This window comes from Lissotriton vulgaris, chromosome 1_1 (genome assembly GCF_964263255.1).
Source record: "Lissotriton vulgaris chromosome 1_1, aLisVul1.2, whole genome shotgun sequence".
NCBI lineage: Eukaryota > Metazoa > Chordata > Amphibia > Caudata > Salamandridae > Lissotriton > Lissotriton vulgaris.
The window spans coordinates 1,752,714,437-1,752,739,323 of NC_141685.1; the positions used below are offsets into that span (position 1 = coordinate 1,752,714,437).

The window sequence follows — 24,887 nt, forward strand, 5'->3', positions numbered from 1 at the left end:
ACGCTTTTAAACAGCAGCTGCTCTCAAATCGTATCTGTTTCCTGTAATTCTTTCTCTATACTGCAGGAAATATCAATCCAACATGCTACTCTGCTTCCAAACCGGCAGCAATGGATTCAAGGAAGGCTTATATTGGTCTCTATTCCTTTAGCGTCCTGAGATTTCCAGCAAAAGTTTGGCCAACTTTCTCTTCCTATACACAGATCTTCAGACGTATGACCAGCAGCTGCTCCTCCAATAGGACAGAGGAGCACAGCCCCCTTGCCACCACCAGCATATAAAACGATAATAAAACAAGTTTTAAACCCATTTTATTATCATTTTATTTTAATCCCCCTGGACCCGCCCCGAGGACTCCGACGAGCCTTGGGGGCAGGTCCAGGGGGATGACCCTGTGGTGGGGGTTTGGGGAACGCTCCCTTCACTGAGCAAGGGGGTTTGCCTGGGCGTCTTAGGATGGCCAAACCTTCATGCGTAATGACGCTTTCTCCAGCCCCAGCTGAGTTGCTGCGGCTGTTGAAAGCAGGCACAGATTCCCAGTCTGCCTGGGAGCACAAAGTCCCAGTGCTAAGGCCAATCCTGACGCTGCTTTCCTGCAGCATCATGATTTGGTGCAGTGCAGTCTGGGAGCCTGTCCCAAAAGGAGGAAGAGTGCGATGGAGTGGACGACAGAGGCAATCCGGTACGTTTCTTTTTTATTATTAGTTTGTCCATCGAAGCTCCTCACCCCCAGTTCTCTCCTCTGACCTGCTCGCCACTTTGGCAGGGGACGGGCTGCTGCTGAGTCTGACATCTCTTAATAAGTTGACCCAGAAGCCAACACCAGCTCCTCCACTAAGGCTGAGGAGCATCACCCGACTGCTCTGTGAGAAGATCAATAAGGAAAAACAAAATGATAATAAAGCAATGGTATTATTATTTTATTTTTCTGTACTTGTTCAGGTCTAGATGAGGGATGAAGCTGGGCTGTCCAGAGCGGGGGGGAGTGGTGGGCACTCTCTTAAGTGCGTGTAACAGTTTGGCTGGCCATTTTGGGCTGGCCAAACAGTCATGCGCACTTAGCATGTTCTCCACGAGGCTGTATTGCTCAGCCTGGGTGGAGAACATGCACAGACTCCCAGTCTCCGTCTGAGCGCCAAACCATGGTGCCGAGACCAATCACAGCACTGTTGTCATGCTAGTGACAGCAGGCATATGATTGGCTAGGGGAGTCTGGGAGCCTTTGTGCTTCCTGCTTTTTGAATCAGTTGACCAAAGAGGTCCGAGAGGCGGCTGCTGGCCTGCATGCAATTGATTTTTTACCTTTTTATTTTTCATCCGCCACCCCTGTTAAGTAGCAGCCACCCCTTTGTATTGTCTACATGCGCTCACCGGCAAGCTACCAAAAACGGATTTGAGCTGGAACAACATCTCGGTGGAATAGACGCAGAGGTTTGCTGACGTACATGGAGGCAGGCCTGCAGTTACTGTTTGTGAAATCCTATTCATTTATCGAGCTGGTGCTAAGAGCTGTGATGTGAGGCTGATCAGATCAGGCCCAATGCTAACTGGCACTGGAGTAAGATTGCAGAATAAAGCTGATCTTCAGGGTGAAGGGCGTGGGGGAGGAGCTAAGAAGAGATCATCCCACTTATGTATAGAGGTGCAGATTGTAAGACACGTTAGTTGGGGCTCTCCAGTTTCAGTTAAGATTCATAACTTCATTTTGTAATCCAAAACTATGATATCTGTGGTGTGTGCAAGAATTGTCTGTAGAATAATAATATAACCAGAGGTTGTATTTCACCACACACACGACGAAGCATGCAGTTCAACAATGAAAGATTCACGTTAGAAAAAGGAGCTTTGTGTACTGGCTTTAATGACAGTTACTGATAATGCCTTGGGTGCACATGACTAAAAATAACTTGACTTGAAGTCTCTGCGAAAGACAAAAGACATACTCATTTATCAGATCTCATGCCTGATCACCGAAGACGGTGCAGAGGTCTGTCACAGATGTAAAGTAAAACCCTCTCACTTGCTGGTCCAAATGGTTTGGGCCTGCAAGCACGGTCTGCCAATGAACACATTGTTTATTGCCCTTCTCCATATAACCACATCCACCATACAATATTCATAGAAATTCATCATAAAAATAAAAATTAGGTAAAAGCAAACACCTGATTCAGTGATTGATGGCCAGATTCTCAATTAATACGTAAAAACTGCAACGGCAACCCCTTTAAGTAAATGTACGGGAACTTTTCGGGGACAATGTGTCGCCTTGCTAGAGCGAGTCCAAAGAAGTCCGAACAATTTAACTGGAAGGGTTAGGTAGCGTTGCTTCTATTGAAAGTGGTAGCTAAAAGGTATGTGTGGATTCCTTTCCCTGAGTCCGGCCCCACAAATCCCTGTAAGGCAGTGACTGCCCTCTGATTGCTGGGGACCATCTATCAGGGCCATACAGTCACCTACAACACAGGTTCCTGTCCTCCACCCTGCCCAGGCAAGGGCTCACCTTTAATTGAATATCTGCTTGCAATCCTCCATACCGTCTGCCCCAGGGCCGGACGGAGAACCAAAACCGGCCCTGGCACACTGCTTGGCCGGCCCCACCAGGGGAGAGGAGGGGGGGCGGCCGAACTGTTTACAGGGGTGGTCCTGAGGTGCAGAGGAATGTCGCTCTAAGCTTTGCCACCAGGTGTGAGATGAAGCATTCTCCGCTGTTGCTTCGGCGGATGCGCATGGTTTCCGCAAAGAAGAGGGATGCGGATTGTAGCTTTCTGGTTTGTGGAAGGTTAAGCATCTGTTGATGTAGGCTGGTCTTTCATTGTGCAGGGCTTTGTACATGTGGGTCAACATTAAGCATGGGCGGAAAATCCGTTACGCTCGCGGATTTTGCGGATTTTCGGTAAATTCGCAATCCGCGAGATCCGCGAATTTCCCGCAAAATCCGCAAATTCGCACGCAGCGGATTTTTTGCTGCGTGCGGTGTAAGTTCGCAATTGCGAACTGGTACAAAACCCTCGCGAACTGGCAGAAATCCTTGCGAACTGGCAGAAATCCTTGCGAACTGGCAGAAATCCTTGCAAACACAAAAAAAGCATTCAGCAGGTTCAAAAGTTCAAACTCATCATTAGTAACCATTCCCTGTAGTGCTTCCTGACAAGGGCCCCTCCAGAGTTCAGTTGCTAGTTGCAACAATTATATGACCCTGCTCTGACCCTCACAGCAGGCTCATAGAATAGCTACAAGTAGGCCACAAAGGTCCTGGAAAAAAAAATTGCACTGCAACAGAAAGCAAATTACAGATAAGGAAGCAGGTGCCAGACTGGAATTTTAAAACAGTGACTCATTAATAAATCAACCCCAAATTAATTCATGTCAGTTGAAGCAGGCAGGTGTGCTTGCTTTTCCCCCCATAATCTACAGTGATGATGAACCAGAGGGTGGCATTGATGCACCAGAGGATGGCATGGGTAAAACAGAGGGTGGCAGGGGTGAAACAGAGGGTTCTGGGAACCTGTGATGATGAACCAGACGTAGAAACAACATAATCGTGACCGTTGCGAGCCGACATGTAAGTTCGCAATTGCGAACTGGTACAAAACCCTCGCGAACTGGCAGAAATCCTTGCGAACTGGCAGAAATGCTTGCGAACAAAAAAAAGCATTCAGCAGGTTCAAAAGTTCAAACTCATCATTAGTAACCATTCCCTGTAGTGCTTCCTGACAAGGGCCCCTCCAGAGTTCAGTTGCTAGTTGCAACAATTATATGACCCTGCTCTGACCCTCACAGCAGGCTCATAGAATAGCTACAAGTAGGCCACAAAGGTCCTGGAAAAAAAAATTGCACTGCAGCAGAAAGCAAATTACAGATAAGGAAGCAGGTGCCAGACTGGAATTTTAAAACAGTGACACATTAATAAATCAACCCCAAATTAATTCATGTCAGTTGAAGCAGGCAGGTGTGCTTGCTTTTCCCCTCCATAATCTACAGTGATGATGAACCAGAGGGTGGCATTGATGCACCAGAGGATGGAATGGGTAAAACAGAGGGTGGCAGGGGTGAAACAGAGGGTTCTGGGAACCTGTGATGATGAACCAGACGTAGAAACAACATAATCGTGACCGTTGCGAGCCGACATGTAAGTTCGCAATTGCGAACTGGTACAAAACCCTCGCGAACTGGCAGAAATCCTTGCGAACTGGCAGAAATCCTTGCGAACACAAAAAAAAATCCGCAAATTTGCGAGAATTTGCGGATTTTGCGGATTGCGAGTTCGCAAATTTGCAAAATTCACGAATGCCAGATTCGCAAAATTCGCCCATGCTTAGTCAACATCTTGAACTGGCATCTCTTCTGTATTGAGAGCCACTGTAGCTTCCTGAGGTGGGGTGCGATTTTGGAACGTCTGGGGAGGTTGAGGATGAGTCTGGCCGCTGAATTTTGTATTATCTTTAGTCTTTTTAGGAGGCATGGAGTGATTCCTACATAAAGTGAGTTCCCGTAGTCCAGCCTGCTGGCGACGAGGGCTGCATGACAGTCCGTTTGGTGTTGATGGGGAGCCACTTAAAGATTTTGCAGAGCATGAGTAGGGTGTGGAAGCAGACGGATGAGACTGTGTTTACCTGTTTCACAATGGAAAGCTTACTGTCCAAGATGATGCTGAGATTACGGGTGAAGTCTGTCGGGTGGGGATGGGCCGGGTTCAGCAGGCCACCATGCATCATTGCATAAAGAGGTGTTGTTCCTAAACATGAGGACTACCATCTTGTCTGTGTTGTGCTTTAGACGTTGTCATTCGTCCATTTGGCGATGTTCATCATAAATCTGTGGATGTTGGCTTTGGTGGTGGAGGGTCTTCTGTCAGTGAGCTGATGAGCTGGGTGTCGTCGGCGTAGGAGATGATGTTAAATCCGTGTAATCTGACGGTGCTGGTCAGTGGGGTCATAAAAAGTGTTAAAGAGGGTTGGGCTGAGGGACTATCTTTGGGGGACGCCGCAGATCTTCTTGGGTTCCGAGATGAACAGTGGGAGACCGATTCTCTGAGTTCTTCTGGTGAGGTAGAGGTGATCCATTTGACGGGCGTCTCCCTGGATTCTGATGTGGTGGAGTCTGTTGATCAAGATGTGATGGGAGACAGTGTTGAACGCAGCTGACCGGTCCAGAAAGATGAGGGTTGCCGTTTTGCCGTGGTCCAGGCAGGCCCTCATGTCATTGGTGGCTGTGATCAGGGCTTTCTCTGTATCTGAGAAAATTCCTGGTTTGCAAAGAAAGCCAGACCTCCCTAGGGTTGCATGCACCAGGCAAGAGGGTTTGGGCCTGGGATCTCCCTTACGAAAATTCTGGAAAATTAGTTATTTTACCTCCATGCTATTGCATGCCATACTGACACTTTGAGGTCAATGGTAGCTGGTCAGTCAGACTGGGCCTACTCAGCCACCAAGAGTGGGCCCATTTTATGGCTGTCAATGGGGGCTAAGAAGCTCATTTCCCCTACTTGTCCGAGAGCTCTTTGCACCCTTACAACTCCATCGACCATGACTGGAACAATGAGTCCCCGCCACATCGCTGTTTGGAAATCTAAACATAAAGATGTGCTTGAGCACACATGACAGGCCAAAAAGATGTGTTCTTCTTGGGAGCTTGCAACTATTGTTCCAATATTTTGTGAAGCAAAATATGATGCAGTGCTTGAGTAAAGAAATGCATATACACAACATCACCGGGCACTGGCTGCTACTCAGAAGTACCAGTACTCTCCCATTTAAAATTTTGCAATTGGCTGAAAAAAGTTGGTACCCTCATTTTCAAATAAGGCAATTCCCGGCACCTGTGATCTACAAGCTATGCGGACACATATGCTCCAGGTTAATTTCCTCACTGAAGTTATGCAGATTGGATTCAAAGCTACAATTTTTAGGCTCCACATGGGTATTTGCAAGTGGCACGTGAACTCAATAATCTACATCATCAGAATCATAAACTATAATGTGGTTTACACTGAAAACTGCAATGGGAATATTACTGTGGAACTATCTCACCTGCACTTAAACACGTGACCACCGAGCATGTGCACAGATCTCTGCAGCTGAAGCATCAAATGGCTGAGTCCTATACTTCATTATTATTAAAAAAATACTAGTGCAGAGGTATTCTTTATACCATTCAGAAAAGGGGGTGGTGATGAAAAGAGTGTCTGAATTAAGAAGACCACTCTTACCCAGTCCAAAGATCAGGGCTTGATCCATCACCGTTATTTATCTCACTGCACCATCCCAGCTCAGAACCTGGCTATATGCAAATCAGTCTGTCCCTGGCCCAGTGCATCATGGGAACAGGGCAGACTAAACTACCAAGCCAATTCTTCACCAGAAAGGAGACAAGCTACCGGGGACCAGTTTCTGGCATTTCAGCCGTCTTCGGCCCGGCTTGCTTGTATCCTGATGGTGCAGTGAGAAAGGGACTCATGTCTGAGTATACCCTGCCACACCTATAGTGGCCAAAAACGATTCAGAAAAGGGGGTGGTGATGAACAGAGTGTCTGAATTAAGCAGACCACTCTTACCCAGTCCAAAAATCAGGGCTTGATCCATCACCGTTATTTATCTCACTGCACCATCCCAGCTCAGAACCTGGCTATATGCAAATCAGTCTGTCCCTGGCCCAGTGCATCATGGGAACAGGGCAGACTAAACTACCAAGCCAATTCTTCACCAGAAAGGAGACATCCTACCGGGTACCGGTTTCTGGCATTTCAGCCGTCTTCGGCCCGGCTTGCTTGTATCCTGATGGTGCAGTGAGAAAGGGACTCATGTCTGAGTATACCCTGCCACACCTATAGTGGCCAAAAACGATTCAGAAAAGGGGGTGGTGATGAACAGAGTGTCTGAATTAAGCAGACCACTCTTACCCAGTCCAAAGATCAGGGCTTGATCCATCACCGTTATTTATCTCACTGCACCATCCCAGCTCAGAACCTGGCTATATGCAAATCAGTCTGTCCCTGGCCCAGTGCATCATGGGAAAAGGGCAGACTAAACTACCAAGCCAATTCTTCACCAGAATGGAGACAAGCTACCGGGGACCGGTTTCTGGCATTTCAGCCGTCTTCGGCCCGGCTTGCTTGTATCCTGATGGTGCAGTGAGAAAGGGACTCATGTCTGAGTATACCCTGCCACACCTTTAGTGGCCAAAAACGATTCAGAAAAAAGGGGGTGGTGATGAACAGAGTGTCTGAATTAAGCAGACCACTCTTACCCAGTCCAAAGATCAGGGCTGATGGATGATGGATCAAGCCCTGATCTTTGGACTGGGTAAGAGTGGTCTGCTTAATTCAGACACTCTGTTCATCACCACCCCCTTTTCTGAATCATTTTTGTCCACCATAAGCGTGGAAGGGTATACTCAGATGTGAGTCCCTAGCTCATTGCACCATCAGGATTCAAGCAAGCCGGGCCGAAGACGGCTGAAATGCCAGAAACCGGTCCACGGTAGCTTGTTTCCTTCCCAGTATAAGAATTGGCTTGGTAGTTTGGTCTGCCCTGTTCCCATGATGCACTGGGCCAGGGTCAGACTAATTTGCATATAGCCAAGTTCTGAGCTGGGATGGTGCAGTGAGCTGAAAAACGGTGATGGATCAAGCCCTGATCTTTGGACTGGGTAAGAGTGGTCTGCTTAATTCAGACACTCTGTTCATCACCACCCCCTTTTCTGAATCATTTTTGTCCACCATAAGCGTGGAAGGGTATACTCAGATGTGAGTCCCTAGCTCATTGCACCATCAGGATTCAAGCAAGCCGGGCCGAAGACGGCTGAAATGCCAGAAACCGGTCCCCGGTAGCTTGTTTCCTTCCCAGTATAAGAATTGGCTTGGTAGTTTGGTCTGCCCTGTTCCCATGATGCACTGGGCCAGGGTCAGACTAATTTGCATATAGCCAAGTTCTGAGCTGGGATGGTGCAGTGAGCTGAAAAACGGTGATGGATCAAGCCCTGATTTTTGGACTGGGTAAGAGTGGTCTGCTTAATTCAGACACTCTGTTCATCACCACCCCCTTTTCTGAATCATTTTTGTCCACCATAAGCGTGGAAGGGTATACTCAGATGTGAGTCCCTTGCTCATTGCACCATCAGGATTCAAGCAAGCCGGGCCGAAGACGGCTGAAATGCCAGAAACCGGTCCCCGGTAGCTTGTTTCCTTCCCAGTATAAGAATTGGCTTGGTAGTTTGGTCTGCCCTGTTCCCATGATGCACTGGGCCAGGGTCAGACTAATTTGCATATAGCCAAGTTCTGGGATGGTGCAGTGAGCTGAAAAACGGTGATGGATCAAGCCCTGATCTTTGGACTGGGTAAGAGTGGTCTGCTTAATTCAGACACTCTGTTCATCACCACCCCCTTTTCTGAATCGAGGTATTCTTTATAGCCCATTGCCATGGGTGCTGAATGCTATTTTTGTGGTAAACTAAAAGGCGTTAACTATGATCATTAAGGTCAGCTCATGTAAGTGTTTGTGGAGTGAATAGAGAGGCTTTAGGAGGTGTGTTATTCTTAGGTTGCAGCATATAACACCTACATATCCCACTGACTCCCTGGGTCACCTATTCCTCTCACTCGCTCACCTACTTATCCCACTACCTACCTATACCATATACTTGCTCACTCCCCTCAAACTCACTCATCCCACTCAGTCAGTCAATCACTTTTATTCGATTAATAAAAATCAAAAAAAGACACAAAACACAGATAATCACAACAAATACTATACAACAGTACATCCAATTACAAAAGTAAGGAATAAATATAAATAGCATATCAGGGTTAAAATGAGCATATCTCATGAATTCAGTAAAACATTTTAAAAACTTCCGTTTGGCAGTTAGCTCCAAAATTAAGAAGGCACCAACTCCACTAACATGATTAAATCGTAATAGGGCTGTGCCGTAAATTAAAACGCTTCTTGTTAATACGAACACCCGCAACTAGAAAACTTGCTACATGAAATGTTACACGTGCACTGGATAAAAGTTGCAAAAACAGAAGCGCTGGCCTAACCTGTATGAAGCCTGCCTCCCTCAGAATAGGTAACAAATATTTTTTCCTAATCTGTGCATATTGTTCACAAAACATGGTAAAATGTAATGTATCCTGTGTGGAAAAATGATCACAATCACATGGATCCCACTCACACACCTAGCTTTCACTCATCTATCCAGCCCACTCTGTAAGTCACTCACATACTCATTCACCCACTCACACAGAACACTTTGCAGCTCACTCCATATGCCTACAGACTCTAGCACGCTCCTTCTCATCTGTGATCAAATTAAGTTCAAGCAGGTTCCGCCTCTGTGCATCATGTTACCCCATTGTTTTATACAGAGCAAGGACTACAGGGCTCTCCCTGCACACACCCCTGTTCCATGAATACACTGTGCAATCCATGCACACTCACTGCACTAAGGATGAACAATTTTCACAGGCAAGTTATAGGCAACAATTTTATTAAGACAACTGCTGGAACTATTATGTCACCCTCTTGTAAGTCTTATAAGTAAAATAGTCCGATGAAGCTGCTGCAGAAACCAGCTAGTATTTAATGAGTCAAAAGTTCAAATGCCTGCCGGTTGACTCCGCCTTTCATCTTCCCGGGATGAATTAAAAGTGTGGCATGTGGTTGGCAAATAGTGTTTGCTATTTATAGCAGCACGGAATTAAAAGGTCTCGTTAGAAAACGCTGAATAAAAATATGTTCTTCTTACAACGCTTTGGGTGCTGCCCAAGGGGAGGGGAGTGGGTACCCGTGGTTTTTCAAGGGCAGCGCGAGAAGCAAAAAACACGAGTCTGCGCTGATACACTGCGCAGACACGAGCTCCTTGCTTCCCACCTGCAGCCCCCAACTCCACCTTTACACCAGTCGTCATAGGGTCGGAGGCTGACCCCTCCCGACCCTGTGACGAGGGGTGAAAGGGTGTGGTGACGAAACCGCTCCAGTCCCTGATTGACGGGAAGCCCCAGGTGCTGCAGGCTTGAACCCGAAGCGCCCGGGGCTAATTTTAGCTCCACATGGTCAGGGGGTGGATATTAGTTTGGGAGACAATGCCTTTGCCGGACTGATGACCTCACAGGCCTCAGGGCTGCAATGCTTAATTTGAGCCAGTGGTTTCTGGTGCTTGGCACCTGCACTTAATTGTCATTACCTCTTTGTCCCTCTCGTTTATCTTGGTTACATAATGAGGCCGCTGTGCCTCGTGGATGCACCCCCTACCAATATAATAAAAGCCCCACCCCTCCACAACTCTTGTTCTCTTGTGTCTGTAGACACTGACTGGTGCGGGCGGTGCGCTTGCTCCAGCCCGGGTTACTTTGAAGGGTTGGCTCTTTCTTTTTGCCGGCTCATTTACTTTGGCTGCGTCTTTCAAGGCTGGATCGAGGATTTTTTCTGCACGTCTGCAATTCCTCTTTCATGGGAGAGGCGGCACGGCGTCCGCTGGTATGCACACGTCAAAGCGGTGGTCTGATTCTGGTGTGGCCTGGAAGTGCGGGTAAGGGGCTGCCTCAGCAGGACTCCTTGGTCTACGGGAGTTCAGGGACTTGGGGGGCACTTCAGTGCGGTGCTGTGTCTGTCGCTCAGATAGGAGGACGCGGGGGTTGCATAGCGCTGCGCGCGTTCAGCTGTCTCCATATGCATATTTCTGGGAGTGCTGTGTGTCTCGGGGCACTCCTTGCGGTTGATTTGTTTTCTTTTCTCTGGTGGTGTGTCCCCCGGCCGGAGATCTCCGGTGCCCTCCTCCGGCTAGGGTTGGGCACGGCCTGTCATGCCAAGGACCGAGTTCACCGGCCCGGAGGTCTGCCGTGTCTTCCTCCAGCCTCGGTGGGTCTGGCTGTGTTCGCAGGGGCGGCCTATTGATCGACCTGCGTCTCTTGGGCTTTCCAGGTGCATATTGGCGCCACTCTGTTCCTGCTTCCTCGGGTCAGGCCTGTGGATGGCTGGATGTCCACTCCTGCTGGTGTATGTGTCGGGGGTTTTGACTTGCGTTGGGTGTGTCACTCTTCCAAGACTGGGTGGCATCCATTCCGTGCTCGCAGCTGACCTGGCATCGGCACTTTTCCCTGTGATCTCCTGAGCCTGTGTCTACGCTAGTTTGCTAAGGTGCATGCCTTCACGATATGCTCCTCTCTGGGTATTTCTTCACCTGCGGGGGCTTTCCTTCTTCCCGTGTGTGGACGACTGTTGGAGTTTGGGGGCTTCTCTTCCCCTGTATTGTTCACTGGTGCGGACAGTGCTGGTTCTTCTGTCATCTGATTTCTGTGTGACGACGCTGTGGTCCCACCGGGTTGTCTTTCGGGCTTGCGCATGTTTGGTGAGGGCCTGGTTCTGGTTGGTTCTGGGCATTGCGTGCCATTGCCAGGCCTCATAATGGATTCTGCAGGTTCTTTCGCATCTGCTGGAGCTTGGTTCGACTCCTGGTCAGGCGAGCTCCATTTGGAGGTGGTTGCCTTTTTCCCCATGTGTTTGCCACAATTTGTTGGATTCGGGGTTGGATGCACTGCTGTGTCCTTGACCGTTGGTCGCTTTTTCCCTTCCCTACATTTCCTTTATTCCGGTGGTGTGGTTCCGGTGGGTGGCCATGTTGGACTGGTAGCTCCGGCATGGTCCAGCTCTTTCTGGTTTCCACTGTTTCAGGTCCCGATAGCAGGTCTGCAGGGTTGGATTGAGATTCAAAATCGGCCCGGGCACACAAAAAAATAAAGTGGCCCACATTTCCATATTACCTGTCCTCAAAACACTGCTTCAGTGAAATTTTATTTGAAGGAAGGGGGTTGGGTGAGTGGGAGATACAAAAAATGCACAGATTAGTTTACACTGGTGACTGAAAACAAGTGCGGACACTTCTGCTCAGGCCCCCTGCACTGCTAGGTATGCATACATTAATGGGCTAGCCCTGAGAGAGAAAGACAATGACACCTCTGCCTGTTGGCAGCGGTGTCATTGTCTAACGTGAGGTAATGAGCGCCCTTCTGCCTCCAGAAAGGCCACTCAGGCACCCACTGGGCTTCTGACTGTATCCAAACAACAGCGACACCGCCCAAATCTGCCCCCCAGACTGCTCCAAAAAGCAGCCCACAGTTGAAACTTGGCACCTGCCCCTCGGGCATTGCCCGAGTGCCCGCGTTAGCAATCTGATGCTGCAGGTCTGGCTTGATAGCTTTCATTGGTTCTGTCTCCCCTGAGGTTTCCGAGACTCCTGGTCCCCTATCTGGCGAATCACCAGTTGAGGACTGGGCTGTTGTGCCTGGTGGCTTCCTGTGCAGTGTCTCTCGACCTCTTTCTTCTCTTCTGTACTGGTGTCTGGAAGGGTTCTGCCAGGTGGTCTTCTTATGCTTGGCATTTGGGTCGTTTCTGGCTTTGGGGTAGAATCAACTACATGTGGTTCGGTGTTCCGTTTCTCTGTCCCAGGTGCTGATGTCCCTCCAGGATGGAGTTTCCGGTCCCTTTGTGGGGGTCTGCTGCTCAGTCTTTGTCTGGTCTCCTGGATCTTTCAGGGGTCGTCTGTCTTTTCCCTTAGGCGGTGTGTTCCTCATGGGATTTACTACTGGTTTCTGTTAAAGAAAGTCCCGGGCACACGTGAGCAAGGTTTCAATTTAGTAAAAGTTCATAAATGTTCAAAAGCACAAAAGTCTCAAAATCCCATCTTCGGTGTTTCCATTGTTGTTTATTCAAAACGACACACACAAAAATCAGCGGACACGTATCTCTTCGCTAATTGGAGTATTCACGCGACTTCCTCAGGGCTTAAATATAGCGTGAAGGTGTCGTTGAAATGCTCTGCCGGTGATACTTCCAACCCATCTGGTCAGTAGTAATCCAAATAATGAGTGATCAGTGACTGTGATTTCTTGGAAAAAAGCCTTCAAGCAAGTATTGCCGTCGAGATAGAGCAGAGCGCCCCTTTTCCTGAATCACTAAAAACCCTCTACATTTATCTTTACTACTTCTTTTGTGGGCTCTCCAGGGTCCCCCGGGTGGGACTCTGTTGTCTGTGGGGTGGTTCCTCCTGTCATTGCTGGAGTTTTTCTGCTGGCAGTGCCACGTGCCCGCTCGACTTGTTGACTTGACTTGTTGACTTGTCTGTCTCCTTTCTTCAGTGTGTTTGGTGTTTGGCTCCACGTGTTGGTACTGGACTGTCTTTACTTTTTGTGTGGCCTGGATATGCATTTTTGTTTGAGTTCCCCATGGCAGATAATTGTACAATTGTCCTGATCTTTTTTGGATTAGTATGTCTCATTATGTAACGGAGATGAGCGAGAGGTATGAGGAGGTAATGGTTCTATTACTTGCCGGTAATTGCATTACTCCGTGTCCTACTCCTGCTTTTCTCCGTTACGGCCCTCCCTCCCGGTTGTCAGGCAACGGTGTCTTAAGCGGCTTGGTGTGTACAGGAGTTGTGGAAGGGGTGGGGCCTCATTACGTAATAGAGATAAGCAAGAGTAGGACGCAGAGGAATACAATTACCAGTAAGTAATAGGTGCACCTACAACGCTTGTGAGAGTCTGCCAAAAGGTGGCACTGTCTGGATAATTTAGAAGTGACCGTAACAACAGTTAATTATTCATTCACTAAACATTCAATTGACTATTACCTGGCACCCAAGCCATTCTTATAGCTTGGGGATTGAAATGGTCTGAATTGTTACACTTGTGTTGTTACTATCATTGGCAGCACGACAGGGGCAATATGTGATGCAAGCTAGAGTGCCCTGCTAACGAGAGCCCGGGCACTTCTGTGTTTTTTACAAATCAAGCACTGCAGGGTCGTGAGGTCCCCAACTGGCAAATGCTTCCAGTCAGCCTAAGACAAAGGCATGTCTGCTCATGCGCATCAACCCACGTCAAGGCCCCACCAGGAAGCGTGTGATTTATATCATTTACAGGTGTCAAACACCTATAGATGATGTTGAATTTGGCCTGCTTTGGGGGAGAAAATAATGGGGGCAGAGCTCCTATGCTCACAATATGAAGCTGCACCTGGACCTGAGAAGGCGCTCAATCAGACTGGAGGAGAAAAATCACTGAATTGATTGTGTTTTTGTTGTTGTTTGGTTGTGTGGGTGGTTAATAGAGAATAAGTACAGTGTTTAGATTCCAAGTGCTTTCTGAGAGCTAGTGTGAGTTAAAGTGAGTCTGATCTAAGAAGACCATTGTGGTGCTTTATCTGCGAGGGTGGCAGTGCGGGAGGACTTGTTTCTCTCTTGATTGGCGATGATCAGTTGTCTTTTACTTTGTCAGAGTCTAATAGTCCTTTGTACAAGTGTCCCAACTGAGGGTGATGCCTTATGATGCAAAATAGTGCGCAGGAGGGTGTGTTATATTTATGCTAACATTATGTGTGTGTCGCAAGGGAGCATGCAGTGTGGTGCGTGACACTGCAGTTGGATTTCATACACTTTGCCAACTATATGGTTTTGAAGCGGTGTTGTGCTCCTGATGGGCAGGAGGTTTGCGTTAGTGTGCAGTTTGAGTATGACCATTTGTAGGCAAGACTAAGCAGTGGAAGGACACAAGTAAAGAGGGAATGCTCCAGGAGTTGGACAAACACAAGCTGGACAAGGCAAGCAAGCTTTTGAATAAGAAGCAATCAAATTAGAGTGACAATAAAGCCAATTAATTGTAAACCAAGGCTGGGCTTTTAGTCCACTGTAAGATCTTGGCAAGCTGGCAATAGGTCTTTTGCAACCAGAGCACCTGTGCTGTCTGGTAGGTTCAACCTGAAAACAAGACATAAGGCCTTCTCCCTCATTTCACTCAGGATCTGGAATGACACCCCTGTATACACCAGGACAATCCAACCCTGCTCCAATTTAGGAAAGAGCTAAAGAAACGCATCTTTAAGACACACTACATTAAAACGCAGTAAGAGAAGAGCCCACTTTTGCTCCCAGAACGCAGCTTCCCTTCCAGTCATTTGTCAACTGTATATTTACCTTTACTCCTGTAAAAACTCCATTGCCTTTTCAGCAAGGCTTGCGCTACACAAAAACCACATACACTCATTCATTCATTAGATTGTAGGAATGACTTTAACAAGCTGAAGCCCATCTACATACAAGAAACATATAGTGCAAGCCTTCACACAAAGGCGAAGTCCCAACACCATCACGAGAATACACACAGCCTGATTCACAAAGCCTACTTGCAAAAGTAGGAAAGGTATTCCTGTAGGATTCCTCCTACATTTGATTTAGATTGCTACATGTGGGGGGTTCACAAAGAATCACAGAATATTGCTTGAAATCTACAACGGTTGCTGATTTTCAGGAGTAATCACGCGTCTAAACATGTACTCTTCCCATTCCATGAGTAAAACAATCGCGAATTTAACTCTTTAGTTTCTCCACTGTGAACATATTTGTCCCATAGATAAGTCTTTTTTCTGCATTTCCATGAAATACGAAGGCATTTCCTCCCGTTCTCCACTGTAAGTAGTTTGTAAAATGTTTGTAGCAAAGGAAATAACCTGCAAACAGTTTGTGAATACCCACTACCCTGTGAGTGTTCACACTGGAGCTGCCCCTGTTTCCTCCCAAAACCATGAACGTTTCTCCACTCCAATTGCAAATGGCGTATTTTGCATCTCTGAAACTTAGTTGCAGTGAAATCTTTGAACTTCGCACCAAGTGTCACAAACATGAACTCTTTCACTAATTCATCAGCAATAAGTACTTACAATCATTACAAATCAGTGTAAACCAAATAAAAATTCTCTATGTTTGAATTTTTGCAGTTTTTTAAAAAGATATTATGGCAATGTAAAAGCAGTTTGCCCTTCTTTTAAAAAGTATGATGTATAAAATGAAGCAACAAATACATTGTTGCTGAATTTTGCGGAAAGTAGTTGCTTACCCAAATGAGGCAATGCCTCCTTTATAGTGAGGTTCACCCTCCAGAAGGCTGAGCCCCATGCTTCGACCTAGTTATGAAGGTCATCGAAAGGTGCCCCTCCATCCATACTGTAGTGTGTGGGGAGTGCTGATCCGCCCAACAATGACGCCTGCATGTGTCTGGAAGGATCCCCTGCAGAGAATCTTTCATTCTGAGACTGTCAGTGACAGAGGGAGGTTCACTGATTGCAGAGTGTTTTTAATCACAATGGCAATTCCACAATAGGTTACCCAATATTTTGTGGAAGTATTCATATTGTAGATCTTTTCAAGGAACTAAATCCATCCAAAATCAGTCGAGTCCCTGTTTCCTATACGCATTGAAGATGTACCTGGGCATACAAAATGGCATCTGTGAATGTGACAGGATAGCAGCACCTGGGCATATAAGGCTGCACCTGCCATATTAAGGGCAGCACATGGGCATCCGCTGCTGCACTTGGCATAAGATGACTGCAATTGGGCAGTAGAACTTGTATGTCTGCGACTGATGTTCAGGGTATGAGAGGGTTTGTCTTGGCAAAGCGCGATGGACTTGAACAGAGAGCGGGAGGACCTGGGCATGTGGGTATTCAGCCAGAATATGAGGCGGTGCCTGGACAGGTGAGTCAGCACTTAGCATAAATATGGCAGTACATGGGGAGATGAAGATGCATTGGGCTATGCTTGGACAAACTTGTGTTGCTTAAAGTAATACATGCAATGAGAAACCCTCTCGTAATTGATACCTTTACCTGGAATTACCTATTTATTTCAGCCTAACCAGTGTATCACTACTTTTCTTGCAAGGACATTTTTACATTCTTAAAAAGCTGTGTCCAGACCTTCTTAAAGTCTAGAAGATCTTCTAGAGGGCATGCCTCCATTTGGCATTAAGATCTGGATTATGAGTTTTCGCCCCAGAAATAGGAATAACTACATGAACCTAGAGATACCAGGTATTTTTCCATGTGTTTTCCCAAGATTTTGGAAAGAAAACTGATGACTTTTTCCACCTGCTCAGAGCAGGCAGACCTGTCATCAGGAGGGCTGTTGGTGGTTGTGGGGTAAACAGGCAGGTGGTGATGCTAGGCTAGTGCCTGTCCACGGCAGCACTGCCTGCTCCCCTCATGCTGCAACAGAGGTTGGCTGGGGCTGGGCTGGGATCCTGCCCTCTGCCCCTGCAGCTTTTAACAGGGTCTGGTGTCTCTGGGCCTGGAATGATCAGGTCTGGAGTTTTCAGCCCCGATATTTCCAGGTCCACAGATTTGCAGAACTGCGGGACGTGGAATCGGGGCCAGACTAGGAATCCAAAGCAGCCCTGGCAATATTGTTCAAATCAGCCCAGCTCCCTTCCTCCTCGCTCTCCTACCTACTTCTCCTTCTCCCTCTTTCCTCTCTCTTTCTCCTGAAGCACCCCCTCGACCCAGTGTCCCCCCACCCTGCTGTAATCAAGAGGCGCCTCCTCCATGTGGGCCGATGAGTGTTAGCAGTGTGAGGAGCAGAAATATTAAATGGTATTATAAATACCATTTTATTGTTCTGCTTCTCGCACTGCGAGAAAGCAGAAGGGTTTGGCTGGGGGTGGGCGAGTCTGCTCAAGCGCAGGGCCCTGACTGTTCGGTCAATGAAATTACCTCCTTTTTTTGGTAGCACCATACTTGGATTTAAAGCTTGCAAAGTTAGAGCCAGGGTCATGGAATCATGCTATTGTGCGTCCACTGTGTTTTTGCACAATTATATATTTGCCACATTTGCCAGTTAATCAATCATCTGCTGCATAATCTGCAGGTATAAACAAAAAAATGTTTTGTTTCTAGCCCAAACGGCTCAAAAGTTACTAAAAACGCAGAGACACGTGTTGCAGCTCAGTGGAAAGCCCTTTGCAAAGGATGACTGGTCACCTCTCTGTTGCTTAACTGATATGTTTGGTTGTTAAACCGGTACTGAGGTGCAAACTTTGCCCATACAGCATTAACAAGTGTAAAAACGAGTAAAAAGGCAGAAATACTATCACAAATGTGTGGCATTATGCCGCATAATCTGCCTTTTCTTGTTGAACAATTTTGGCAACTCTGTTGCATAATTTGCCCCTCCGCTGCCGCATAATTCCAGTGGCCCAGGCCAGCGCCTAGCACTTCCAGCACTCACAGCGTGTGTGCCAGGAGCCTCTGTTCGTATATTTATTGTTCAACAAGGGCACTAGAGAGCCTGGGAGAGGGTATATCTGTTGGAATCCGTGGCAAGTACAGGGGGCACCTCTTAACCTTGAAATCCGTTTGCAGATAGTACAAGGCGTTCACGCTGAGCCCACCCTGCAGCCGGCAAACCTGAACATCCAAGTAAAGAGGTCAGACTTGTTTAATCTGCAGAGAAAGTAGAAAAGTGATGACATCAGAGAGCATACTTTGTGTCTCGGGCTGATTTGTTTCCTCTCATGTATAATTCATCCTAGTCAATAGTTACTCCCTCGGTAATATCATAATCTATTTTCCAGGCAGACTCCCAAGCTGCCTCCAGAACATCTCAGGGAAAAGCAGGGACACACACCCTCGTCACTGCAAATCTACGCATGAAGAAGAAAAAGTAATAAAACATTCTGCCAAAATGGTATATTTATCTGTAAAATGCATGAAAAGATATGTGATGACGTCTTCAGAGGCATCTGAGTGCACCGCCTGTGGGGCTGAAAAGAGGCTGTGTGCTCTGAGACAATGGGCACTCCTACTGGGCGCCTCAGAAGACTAGCCATGAAGTTTCCAGTGCCCGGCCACCACTGCCACCCACGCGCCGGTCCCCGGGAGGGGCGGTCATGGGTCCACACCCTGCAGACAGGGACCTGATTCACTGAGAAGGGCTCCCACATCCGCGGGCCGCGCTCGCTGCCCATTGGCGCATCCACTCGCTCCCCAGATTTGCATTGCTGACAATATCCCATTTGCATAAAGGACTCTATCGGCTGGGAGTGCAGGGGGTGCAGCCCTGAGGAGGGCCAGCTGCAGTCCACAGGCATGAAGCTGCAAGCTGGAAAACCCAGACTCTTCATCACGCCTTCAGAATACTACAGTGTGAAAATAATGCATCCTCTGTGCGCCTTCATGCAGAGTGTGGCAGACTGGCCTGCACTCTTAATAGAAATACCAGTTCTTTACAGTGTAAATCCAGCCCAAATGCTTAGGCCGCAATTGACTTGTTACAAAAAGGAACAGTAAGTTGGCCTCATCGATTATTATGATTACAATACATTATTACTAGTAATAATAATATAAATATTATTAACAATAAAAAACTGTAATACGAAAAATAATAATAACAACAAATATAATTGTTATTAATAACAATATTAGTGTTCTTGTTATCATTAATATTATTGTTTGTTTTTATACTACCCACCATACATAGGATATGCCTCTTAAACAGCTATGTCCATGAGGCGTCTTTATGGTCAGCAGTGTAGCTGAGATGAAGATGGCATTGCCCCCCACCCCCCTCCAGAATCAGTCCCCCGTACCTGGTCCAGCCTTGCCTTTCTTCACCTGGAACTTGATCTTGCTGGACAGCTTGTAGATGGCTGTGCCCATGCCAGGCTCGCGCCGCGCCGCGGCGGGCCGCTGCCCCCCGGTGCTGCAGTCAGCGCGCGCCCCGGGCGTGGGTCACTGCACGCGGGCAGACGGCCACGGCCTAGGGGCTTGGTCTCGCTTCCATCTCTGCCGGCCGGCGCCAGCAGTGCTCACCTCCACCGCGCGGCGGAGCGGCGGCCAGGATTTGACTTTCAAATACAGCAGCAGAAGCCAGACAGAGCAGAGCACAGCCACAGCGGCGCGCGGGGGATATTTAAAGGGGCACCGCCACGCGCCTCGGTGCAGGTGCACGTGCCGCATGTAGTATTGACTACAGAAAGAGCGCGTTCAGCAGGATGCTATTTATTGCTTACTATGTGCGATGTGTAGGGTGCCACAAGCCACCGAAAGGCCGCCTAAAATATGTCATCTTATTATCAGAGGCAGGAATCAATGTAAATACTATTTCCAAGAGCAGCCATTGAAACTTTTACAACTGATTGATTCCCATCAGTTTATCCAGAACACGTTCCTGATCTGCCCCACGCTTGCTTTTTCTTCGGCGGGTGTCTTAGGCGATCACAAAAGCAGATCATCTTTTGTGCACAGTCTATTATCAGTTAACCACTTAATATCTGGCTGTTCTGTTTAAGAGCAAATGCCCTAATTTAGAGTGCAGAGTAACATACTCCGTCATCTTGACGGAGTACCCGTCCTCCGCATTTAGAGATGTCCGTCAGCCCCGCAGATAGGGTGACCAACTGGCATAGGTGCAAATTCAGGACGGTGAGTGTAAAAATTCAGGACAAAGGGTCAAAATTCAGGACAAAAATTCAGGACAAAAGGTCAAAATTCAGGACAAAACTTCGGGACAAAAGGTACCTTTTACAGATATGTCAGAGGTGGTCGCGCAATTGTATATATGTAAGTAAATAGACAACCATCTATGTACAAGTCAAAATAGGTTAATATTAGGTGGAGACAATCGTGCACTTCACGGTTTTTCAGTATGGCTGCAGCTTGCTGCCTTAGACAATTCAAAATTCGCATCTCGCTCCAGCAGGTACATTAATCACCAGACAATGGTGAACCACACCTGAATATAAGTGAAGCCGCTTTTATTGTTGATTGAAAACTACTGGATATATAAGGAACTTTGCAGTGCCAGCCCCCAGTAACAAAACCGCACCCCCCCCTTTCCAGCCTCCCAGGGAAACACCCTATGCCCGGACAGGCCAGTCCTGCCTTGCTATCACCCTTCAATGGTGCCCCTCATCTTCACTTACACCGTCTCTCATGTGTATTTAATTTCTCCTATAGTGTTACTCATCCCAATTATGTAGGGCAGGGTGTCGGAATGCGTTACATCACACACATTATATAGAGACAATGACTCATATTAACGTGAAAGTCAATGTATAGGAAATGCTACTTAAGATAATGGGTGCTACAAGGTGTAATCATTATTTTATCTATTATTCAGTCTTTCACCATTCATTCTGTCCTTTCATCTATGTGCCCATTTATATCCAAACATATTCAACCATTTGCAAACCTATCCACCATATCTCCTTCCATCCATCATTACACTCATCCATCCCTCCATCCACCCTTTCAGTCATCCATCCATTATTCATCTATCCACCCTTTCACCCCATCCATCCGTACAGTCATCCATCCACTCTTTCACCCATCCATCTATTCACTCATCCATCCACCCAGTCACTTATCCTTCCACCCATTCACCCTTTCAGTGATTCATCCTCCCTTTCTCTCTCCATCCCCCTTTCACTTATCCATCCATCCATCCATCATCCACCCATCCATCTACTCATCCATTCATTTATTCCATCCATTGATCCTATTACTCATCCATCCTTTCACTCATCCATCCATCCGTTCTCTCATCCATCCACCCTTTCACTTCTTCACTCATCTATTCATCCTTTTGTCCATCTACCCAATTCACTCATCCATCCATACATTCACCATTTCACTTATTAATTCAATCGATCCATCCTTTCACTGATCTATCCACCCATTCACTCGCCCATCATCTAAGCTTTCACTCATCCATCCATCCTTTCCTACACCCATCCACCCTTTTACCCATCCATCTACCCTTCCACCCATGCATCCATCTATTTACCTTTTCCCTCATCCATACTTCTACTCATCCATCCATCCTTTCTTTTATCTATTTATTCACCCTTTCATTCATCCATTCATCCTTTCAGTCATCCATCCAGCCATTCACACATTCCTTCACTTATTTACTCACCCACCTTTTCACATTATGAGCTGAGCTTTTGTCTACAGAGTTGCAGACAGAAGAGGCCCTTCAAAAACTTCACCTTGCTGTAGTTCCTAAAGCAAGGGGTGGGGGAAAGTTCACTATGCCCCTGCACATAGGCAGTCTGAAAACGTAGAAGTCATGAGTCACACATGATGCACAGTGCCAGGATGTGAGGTGACTGTGACATGGTGTTGTTTCCAGGGCTTGAAGTGGTGTAAAAAAACTGGGGGGTCTCTTCAAAGGGGGTGTTCGATGTAATTAAGGGCGTAGCTTAAAACACCTAGGCTAAAAATCAGCGCTAGTGTAGTGTTCCGCCCGACTGGTATTATGTTGGTTCTATCATTGCATCCAGATATATAATACAGCAAGTATCATTACACCAACAAAAACCAGGACTATTGGCTTTGTCAATGGTTGTTAGTTGCTTAAAATAAAATAAAAAGCAGCAACTATGGCTTTGTTGGATATAATATTGAAAATACTTCAGTTAAACAATGATGAGACAGTGAAAGAACGATAACCCGTTCTTTTTAACTTATTTTACAGGCTTCTTTATATAAACTGTTTTCTTACGTTGCTAAAGTTGCAGCATTAGCGTTTTGCCTTTTATTTTACAGAACACCCTGCTGTACAACTAGGCATGAGGAGGCCGCCACATGATTTACCAGCCCAGACTGCCCCATTGACATTCTGTATGTGGCAATCATCAGCCCCATGCAGAATGACAATGAACGGGGAGTGGCTGCTCTTTAGCTCAAGGAGGAGCGCGAGGCGCGCCCCATCCGGAAGGTGAGGCCTCTCACAGGGGAGCAGTGGTGCTCCCTGTGATGGCCAAAATTACGGAAAACAGGCGCCCGTAAAAGGTTTCCTCACGGACAATGGACGCGAGGTCCAAATTACGGACTGTCCATGAAATTTACGGACGGTTGGTCACCCTACCCGCAGACATCTCGAGTCATTGGAATGAGCCATTGTCATGACGATTTCTTATGGTTCCCTTAAATTGACGGGCATTCGTCAACATTTTAACGTGTTTTGTTTTTTAAAAACAAACTCCCAAAGTGGGAGCTTGTTTTTAAAAAACGTCTCCCATATCTCCCGTGATGTGGAAGGATTTAACCCCTTCCATGCTGATGACGGAACGGTTCCGTCATCAGCATCGGTTGAGCTGTGCTGATGACGGAACCGTTCCGTCATGACTCCGCCCGCGCAAGGCGGAGTCAGCACAGGCGGGGAATACGCCCCGCACGCAAGGGGTTAAACGTTTTAACTCTCCCTCACCGGCAGTGAGGGACAGTGAAAACTGGCTATTCGATTGCCCACTCTAAATCAAGTGGGAGGGCGAATCACCCAAACTCTAACAGCCCATACTCGGTCTGGCCGTCGGAGCACTCACTCAGCGACGGAATCCGCTGTCAATCCAACACTGACATGTCTGCCATGAAGTACCCTCTCCTCTAAACTCTAAATCTAGGCCCAAGGTCTGACACACACCGACATTCGGATGTTCTTAGACAACATCATAAGTTTATATGGCTTCCAAGCTATATAGACAGTGAGGGGTGGGGACCAAGGCAACCTGGCATGAAGTAAGCCGTGCTGGGCTGAGGTCTGGGCCTGAACCATTGCTCCTTTCAAATAAACCGGGGCACTCATAGACCCATTTCATTCAACTGGATCCAGGGTAACCTGGATCAAAGGCAGAGGGGAGTGAGAAGAGCCCCATATGCCATTTTTTGTCCAATTACAAGGGCAGTGCCCGAGCCCAGGAGGGTAAATGGGGTCCACGGAGCATGGATGTGGTGAAGCAGGCCAGCCTTGAATGACGGTGTTCCTGAGCTGTGGCTGGGGGGACACTGCCAGGTGAAGCAGGGAGGCCATTCACAGCAATTGATGCACCGGCCACTACCTGATGGAACAAAACATCTGTAAGTGGTGCAGCCTGGTGAATCGGCAGCTGGACGAAGGGAGAGCAGCATCCAGAGCTGTGGCAGGGTCAAGACCTGCGATGGAACATATCTGGACAAGACAAGGTCTGTGATGGAACATATCTGGACAAGGCCTGCGATGGAACATATCTGGACAAGGCCTGCGATGGAACATATCTGGGCAAGGCCTGCGATGGAACATATCTGGACAAGGCCTGCTATGGGACATATCTGGATAGAAATGCAGGAAGCCAGGAATGATGAAGATGTGTAGGGCAAACAAAAATTCCCTAGGAATAAGAAAAGGAGAAAAAGATGATCAAACTTTGGTGGCATCAAACTGAAAAGGAAAGAGCTGATGCTGTGGTATATGCAATGGAAATTAACTCCAGCGAAATTCAGACATGGAAAGTAGTGGAGCCTCTGAACTTTCAATTTTGGACTTAGAATAAGAGGCACAGTCACTCGGAGAAATGGGCCACCGTAGCTCACACCTAGGAAGGCAGATGGTCTAGGAGTGGGGTAGGGTGGGAGTGACCTTGAGAGGGTTAACCACAGCAGAAGTACTACTCAGAAGCTCCTTGTACCTGAGGATTAAGCTGATCAAGGTGTTCATGGATGGGGGTGTTACTGTTCCACTATTCAACAGATCTCTGTGGTGCCTATCCAAGTACTGTTAGCATTATCATATTCTGACACTTGACGAAGAGAGGCTGGTTACTCTGAAATAATGGCACGTTCACCCAGTGAACATCCTACTCTGATACAGAGGACAAAGGTATATCATGATTACAGAAGTTGTAATGTTTGGGTGGAGAGCCGGTGCTACTTTGATCTGGGGTGGAGAAGTTCGGTATTGTTTGAGGTGGCGGTGCAGCTGAAAATGTGTTCTATATTTTTAATTGCAAGATTAATAGGCGAGTGTTTGTGGCTGGGTGTGTGCCCTGGGTGATGAGGAACTCCCCGGGATTGGAGAGACTATCAATTATAGATAGATTCTGAGACAAAGTACCAATAATGACTCTCACTAGTTCCTCACGTGGAACAGAAGAGGGATGGGGTTGGCAGCTAAGCCCTACAAAATGAATACATATTTGAAATGATGTGGGGTATACGCAGCAATCCTCCAGGAAACACCTTGCGACACAAGAAGCTGCCCATCTACAGCACAGATGGAGGGGACCAGTGTTTGCCACAGGG

General features: G+C 47.3%; 1 protein-coding gene across 3 annotated transcripts in view; it reads right to left on the minus strand.

Annotated features, from left to right (window-relative positions):
* The window catches only part of RASSF3 (Ras association domain family member 3), a 627,222-nt gene that overhangs the window by 311,365 nt on the left and 290,970 nt on the right, over nt 1-24,887 (minus strand). Inside the window, exon 1 of one of the 3 annotated variants that reach the window (XM_086919046.1) lies at nt 19,415-19,677. The exons of the other annotated variants lie outside the window; for them this stretch is intronic. Coding sequence (XP_086775172.1) covers nt 19,415-19,484 — 70 coding nt within the window. The 5' untranslated portion in view covers nt 19,485-19,677. Of the gene's footprint in view, nt 1-19,414; nt 19,678-24,887 lie in introns of those variants that run through there. 3 annotated transcript variants of the gene reach the window in all.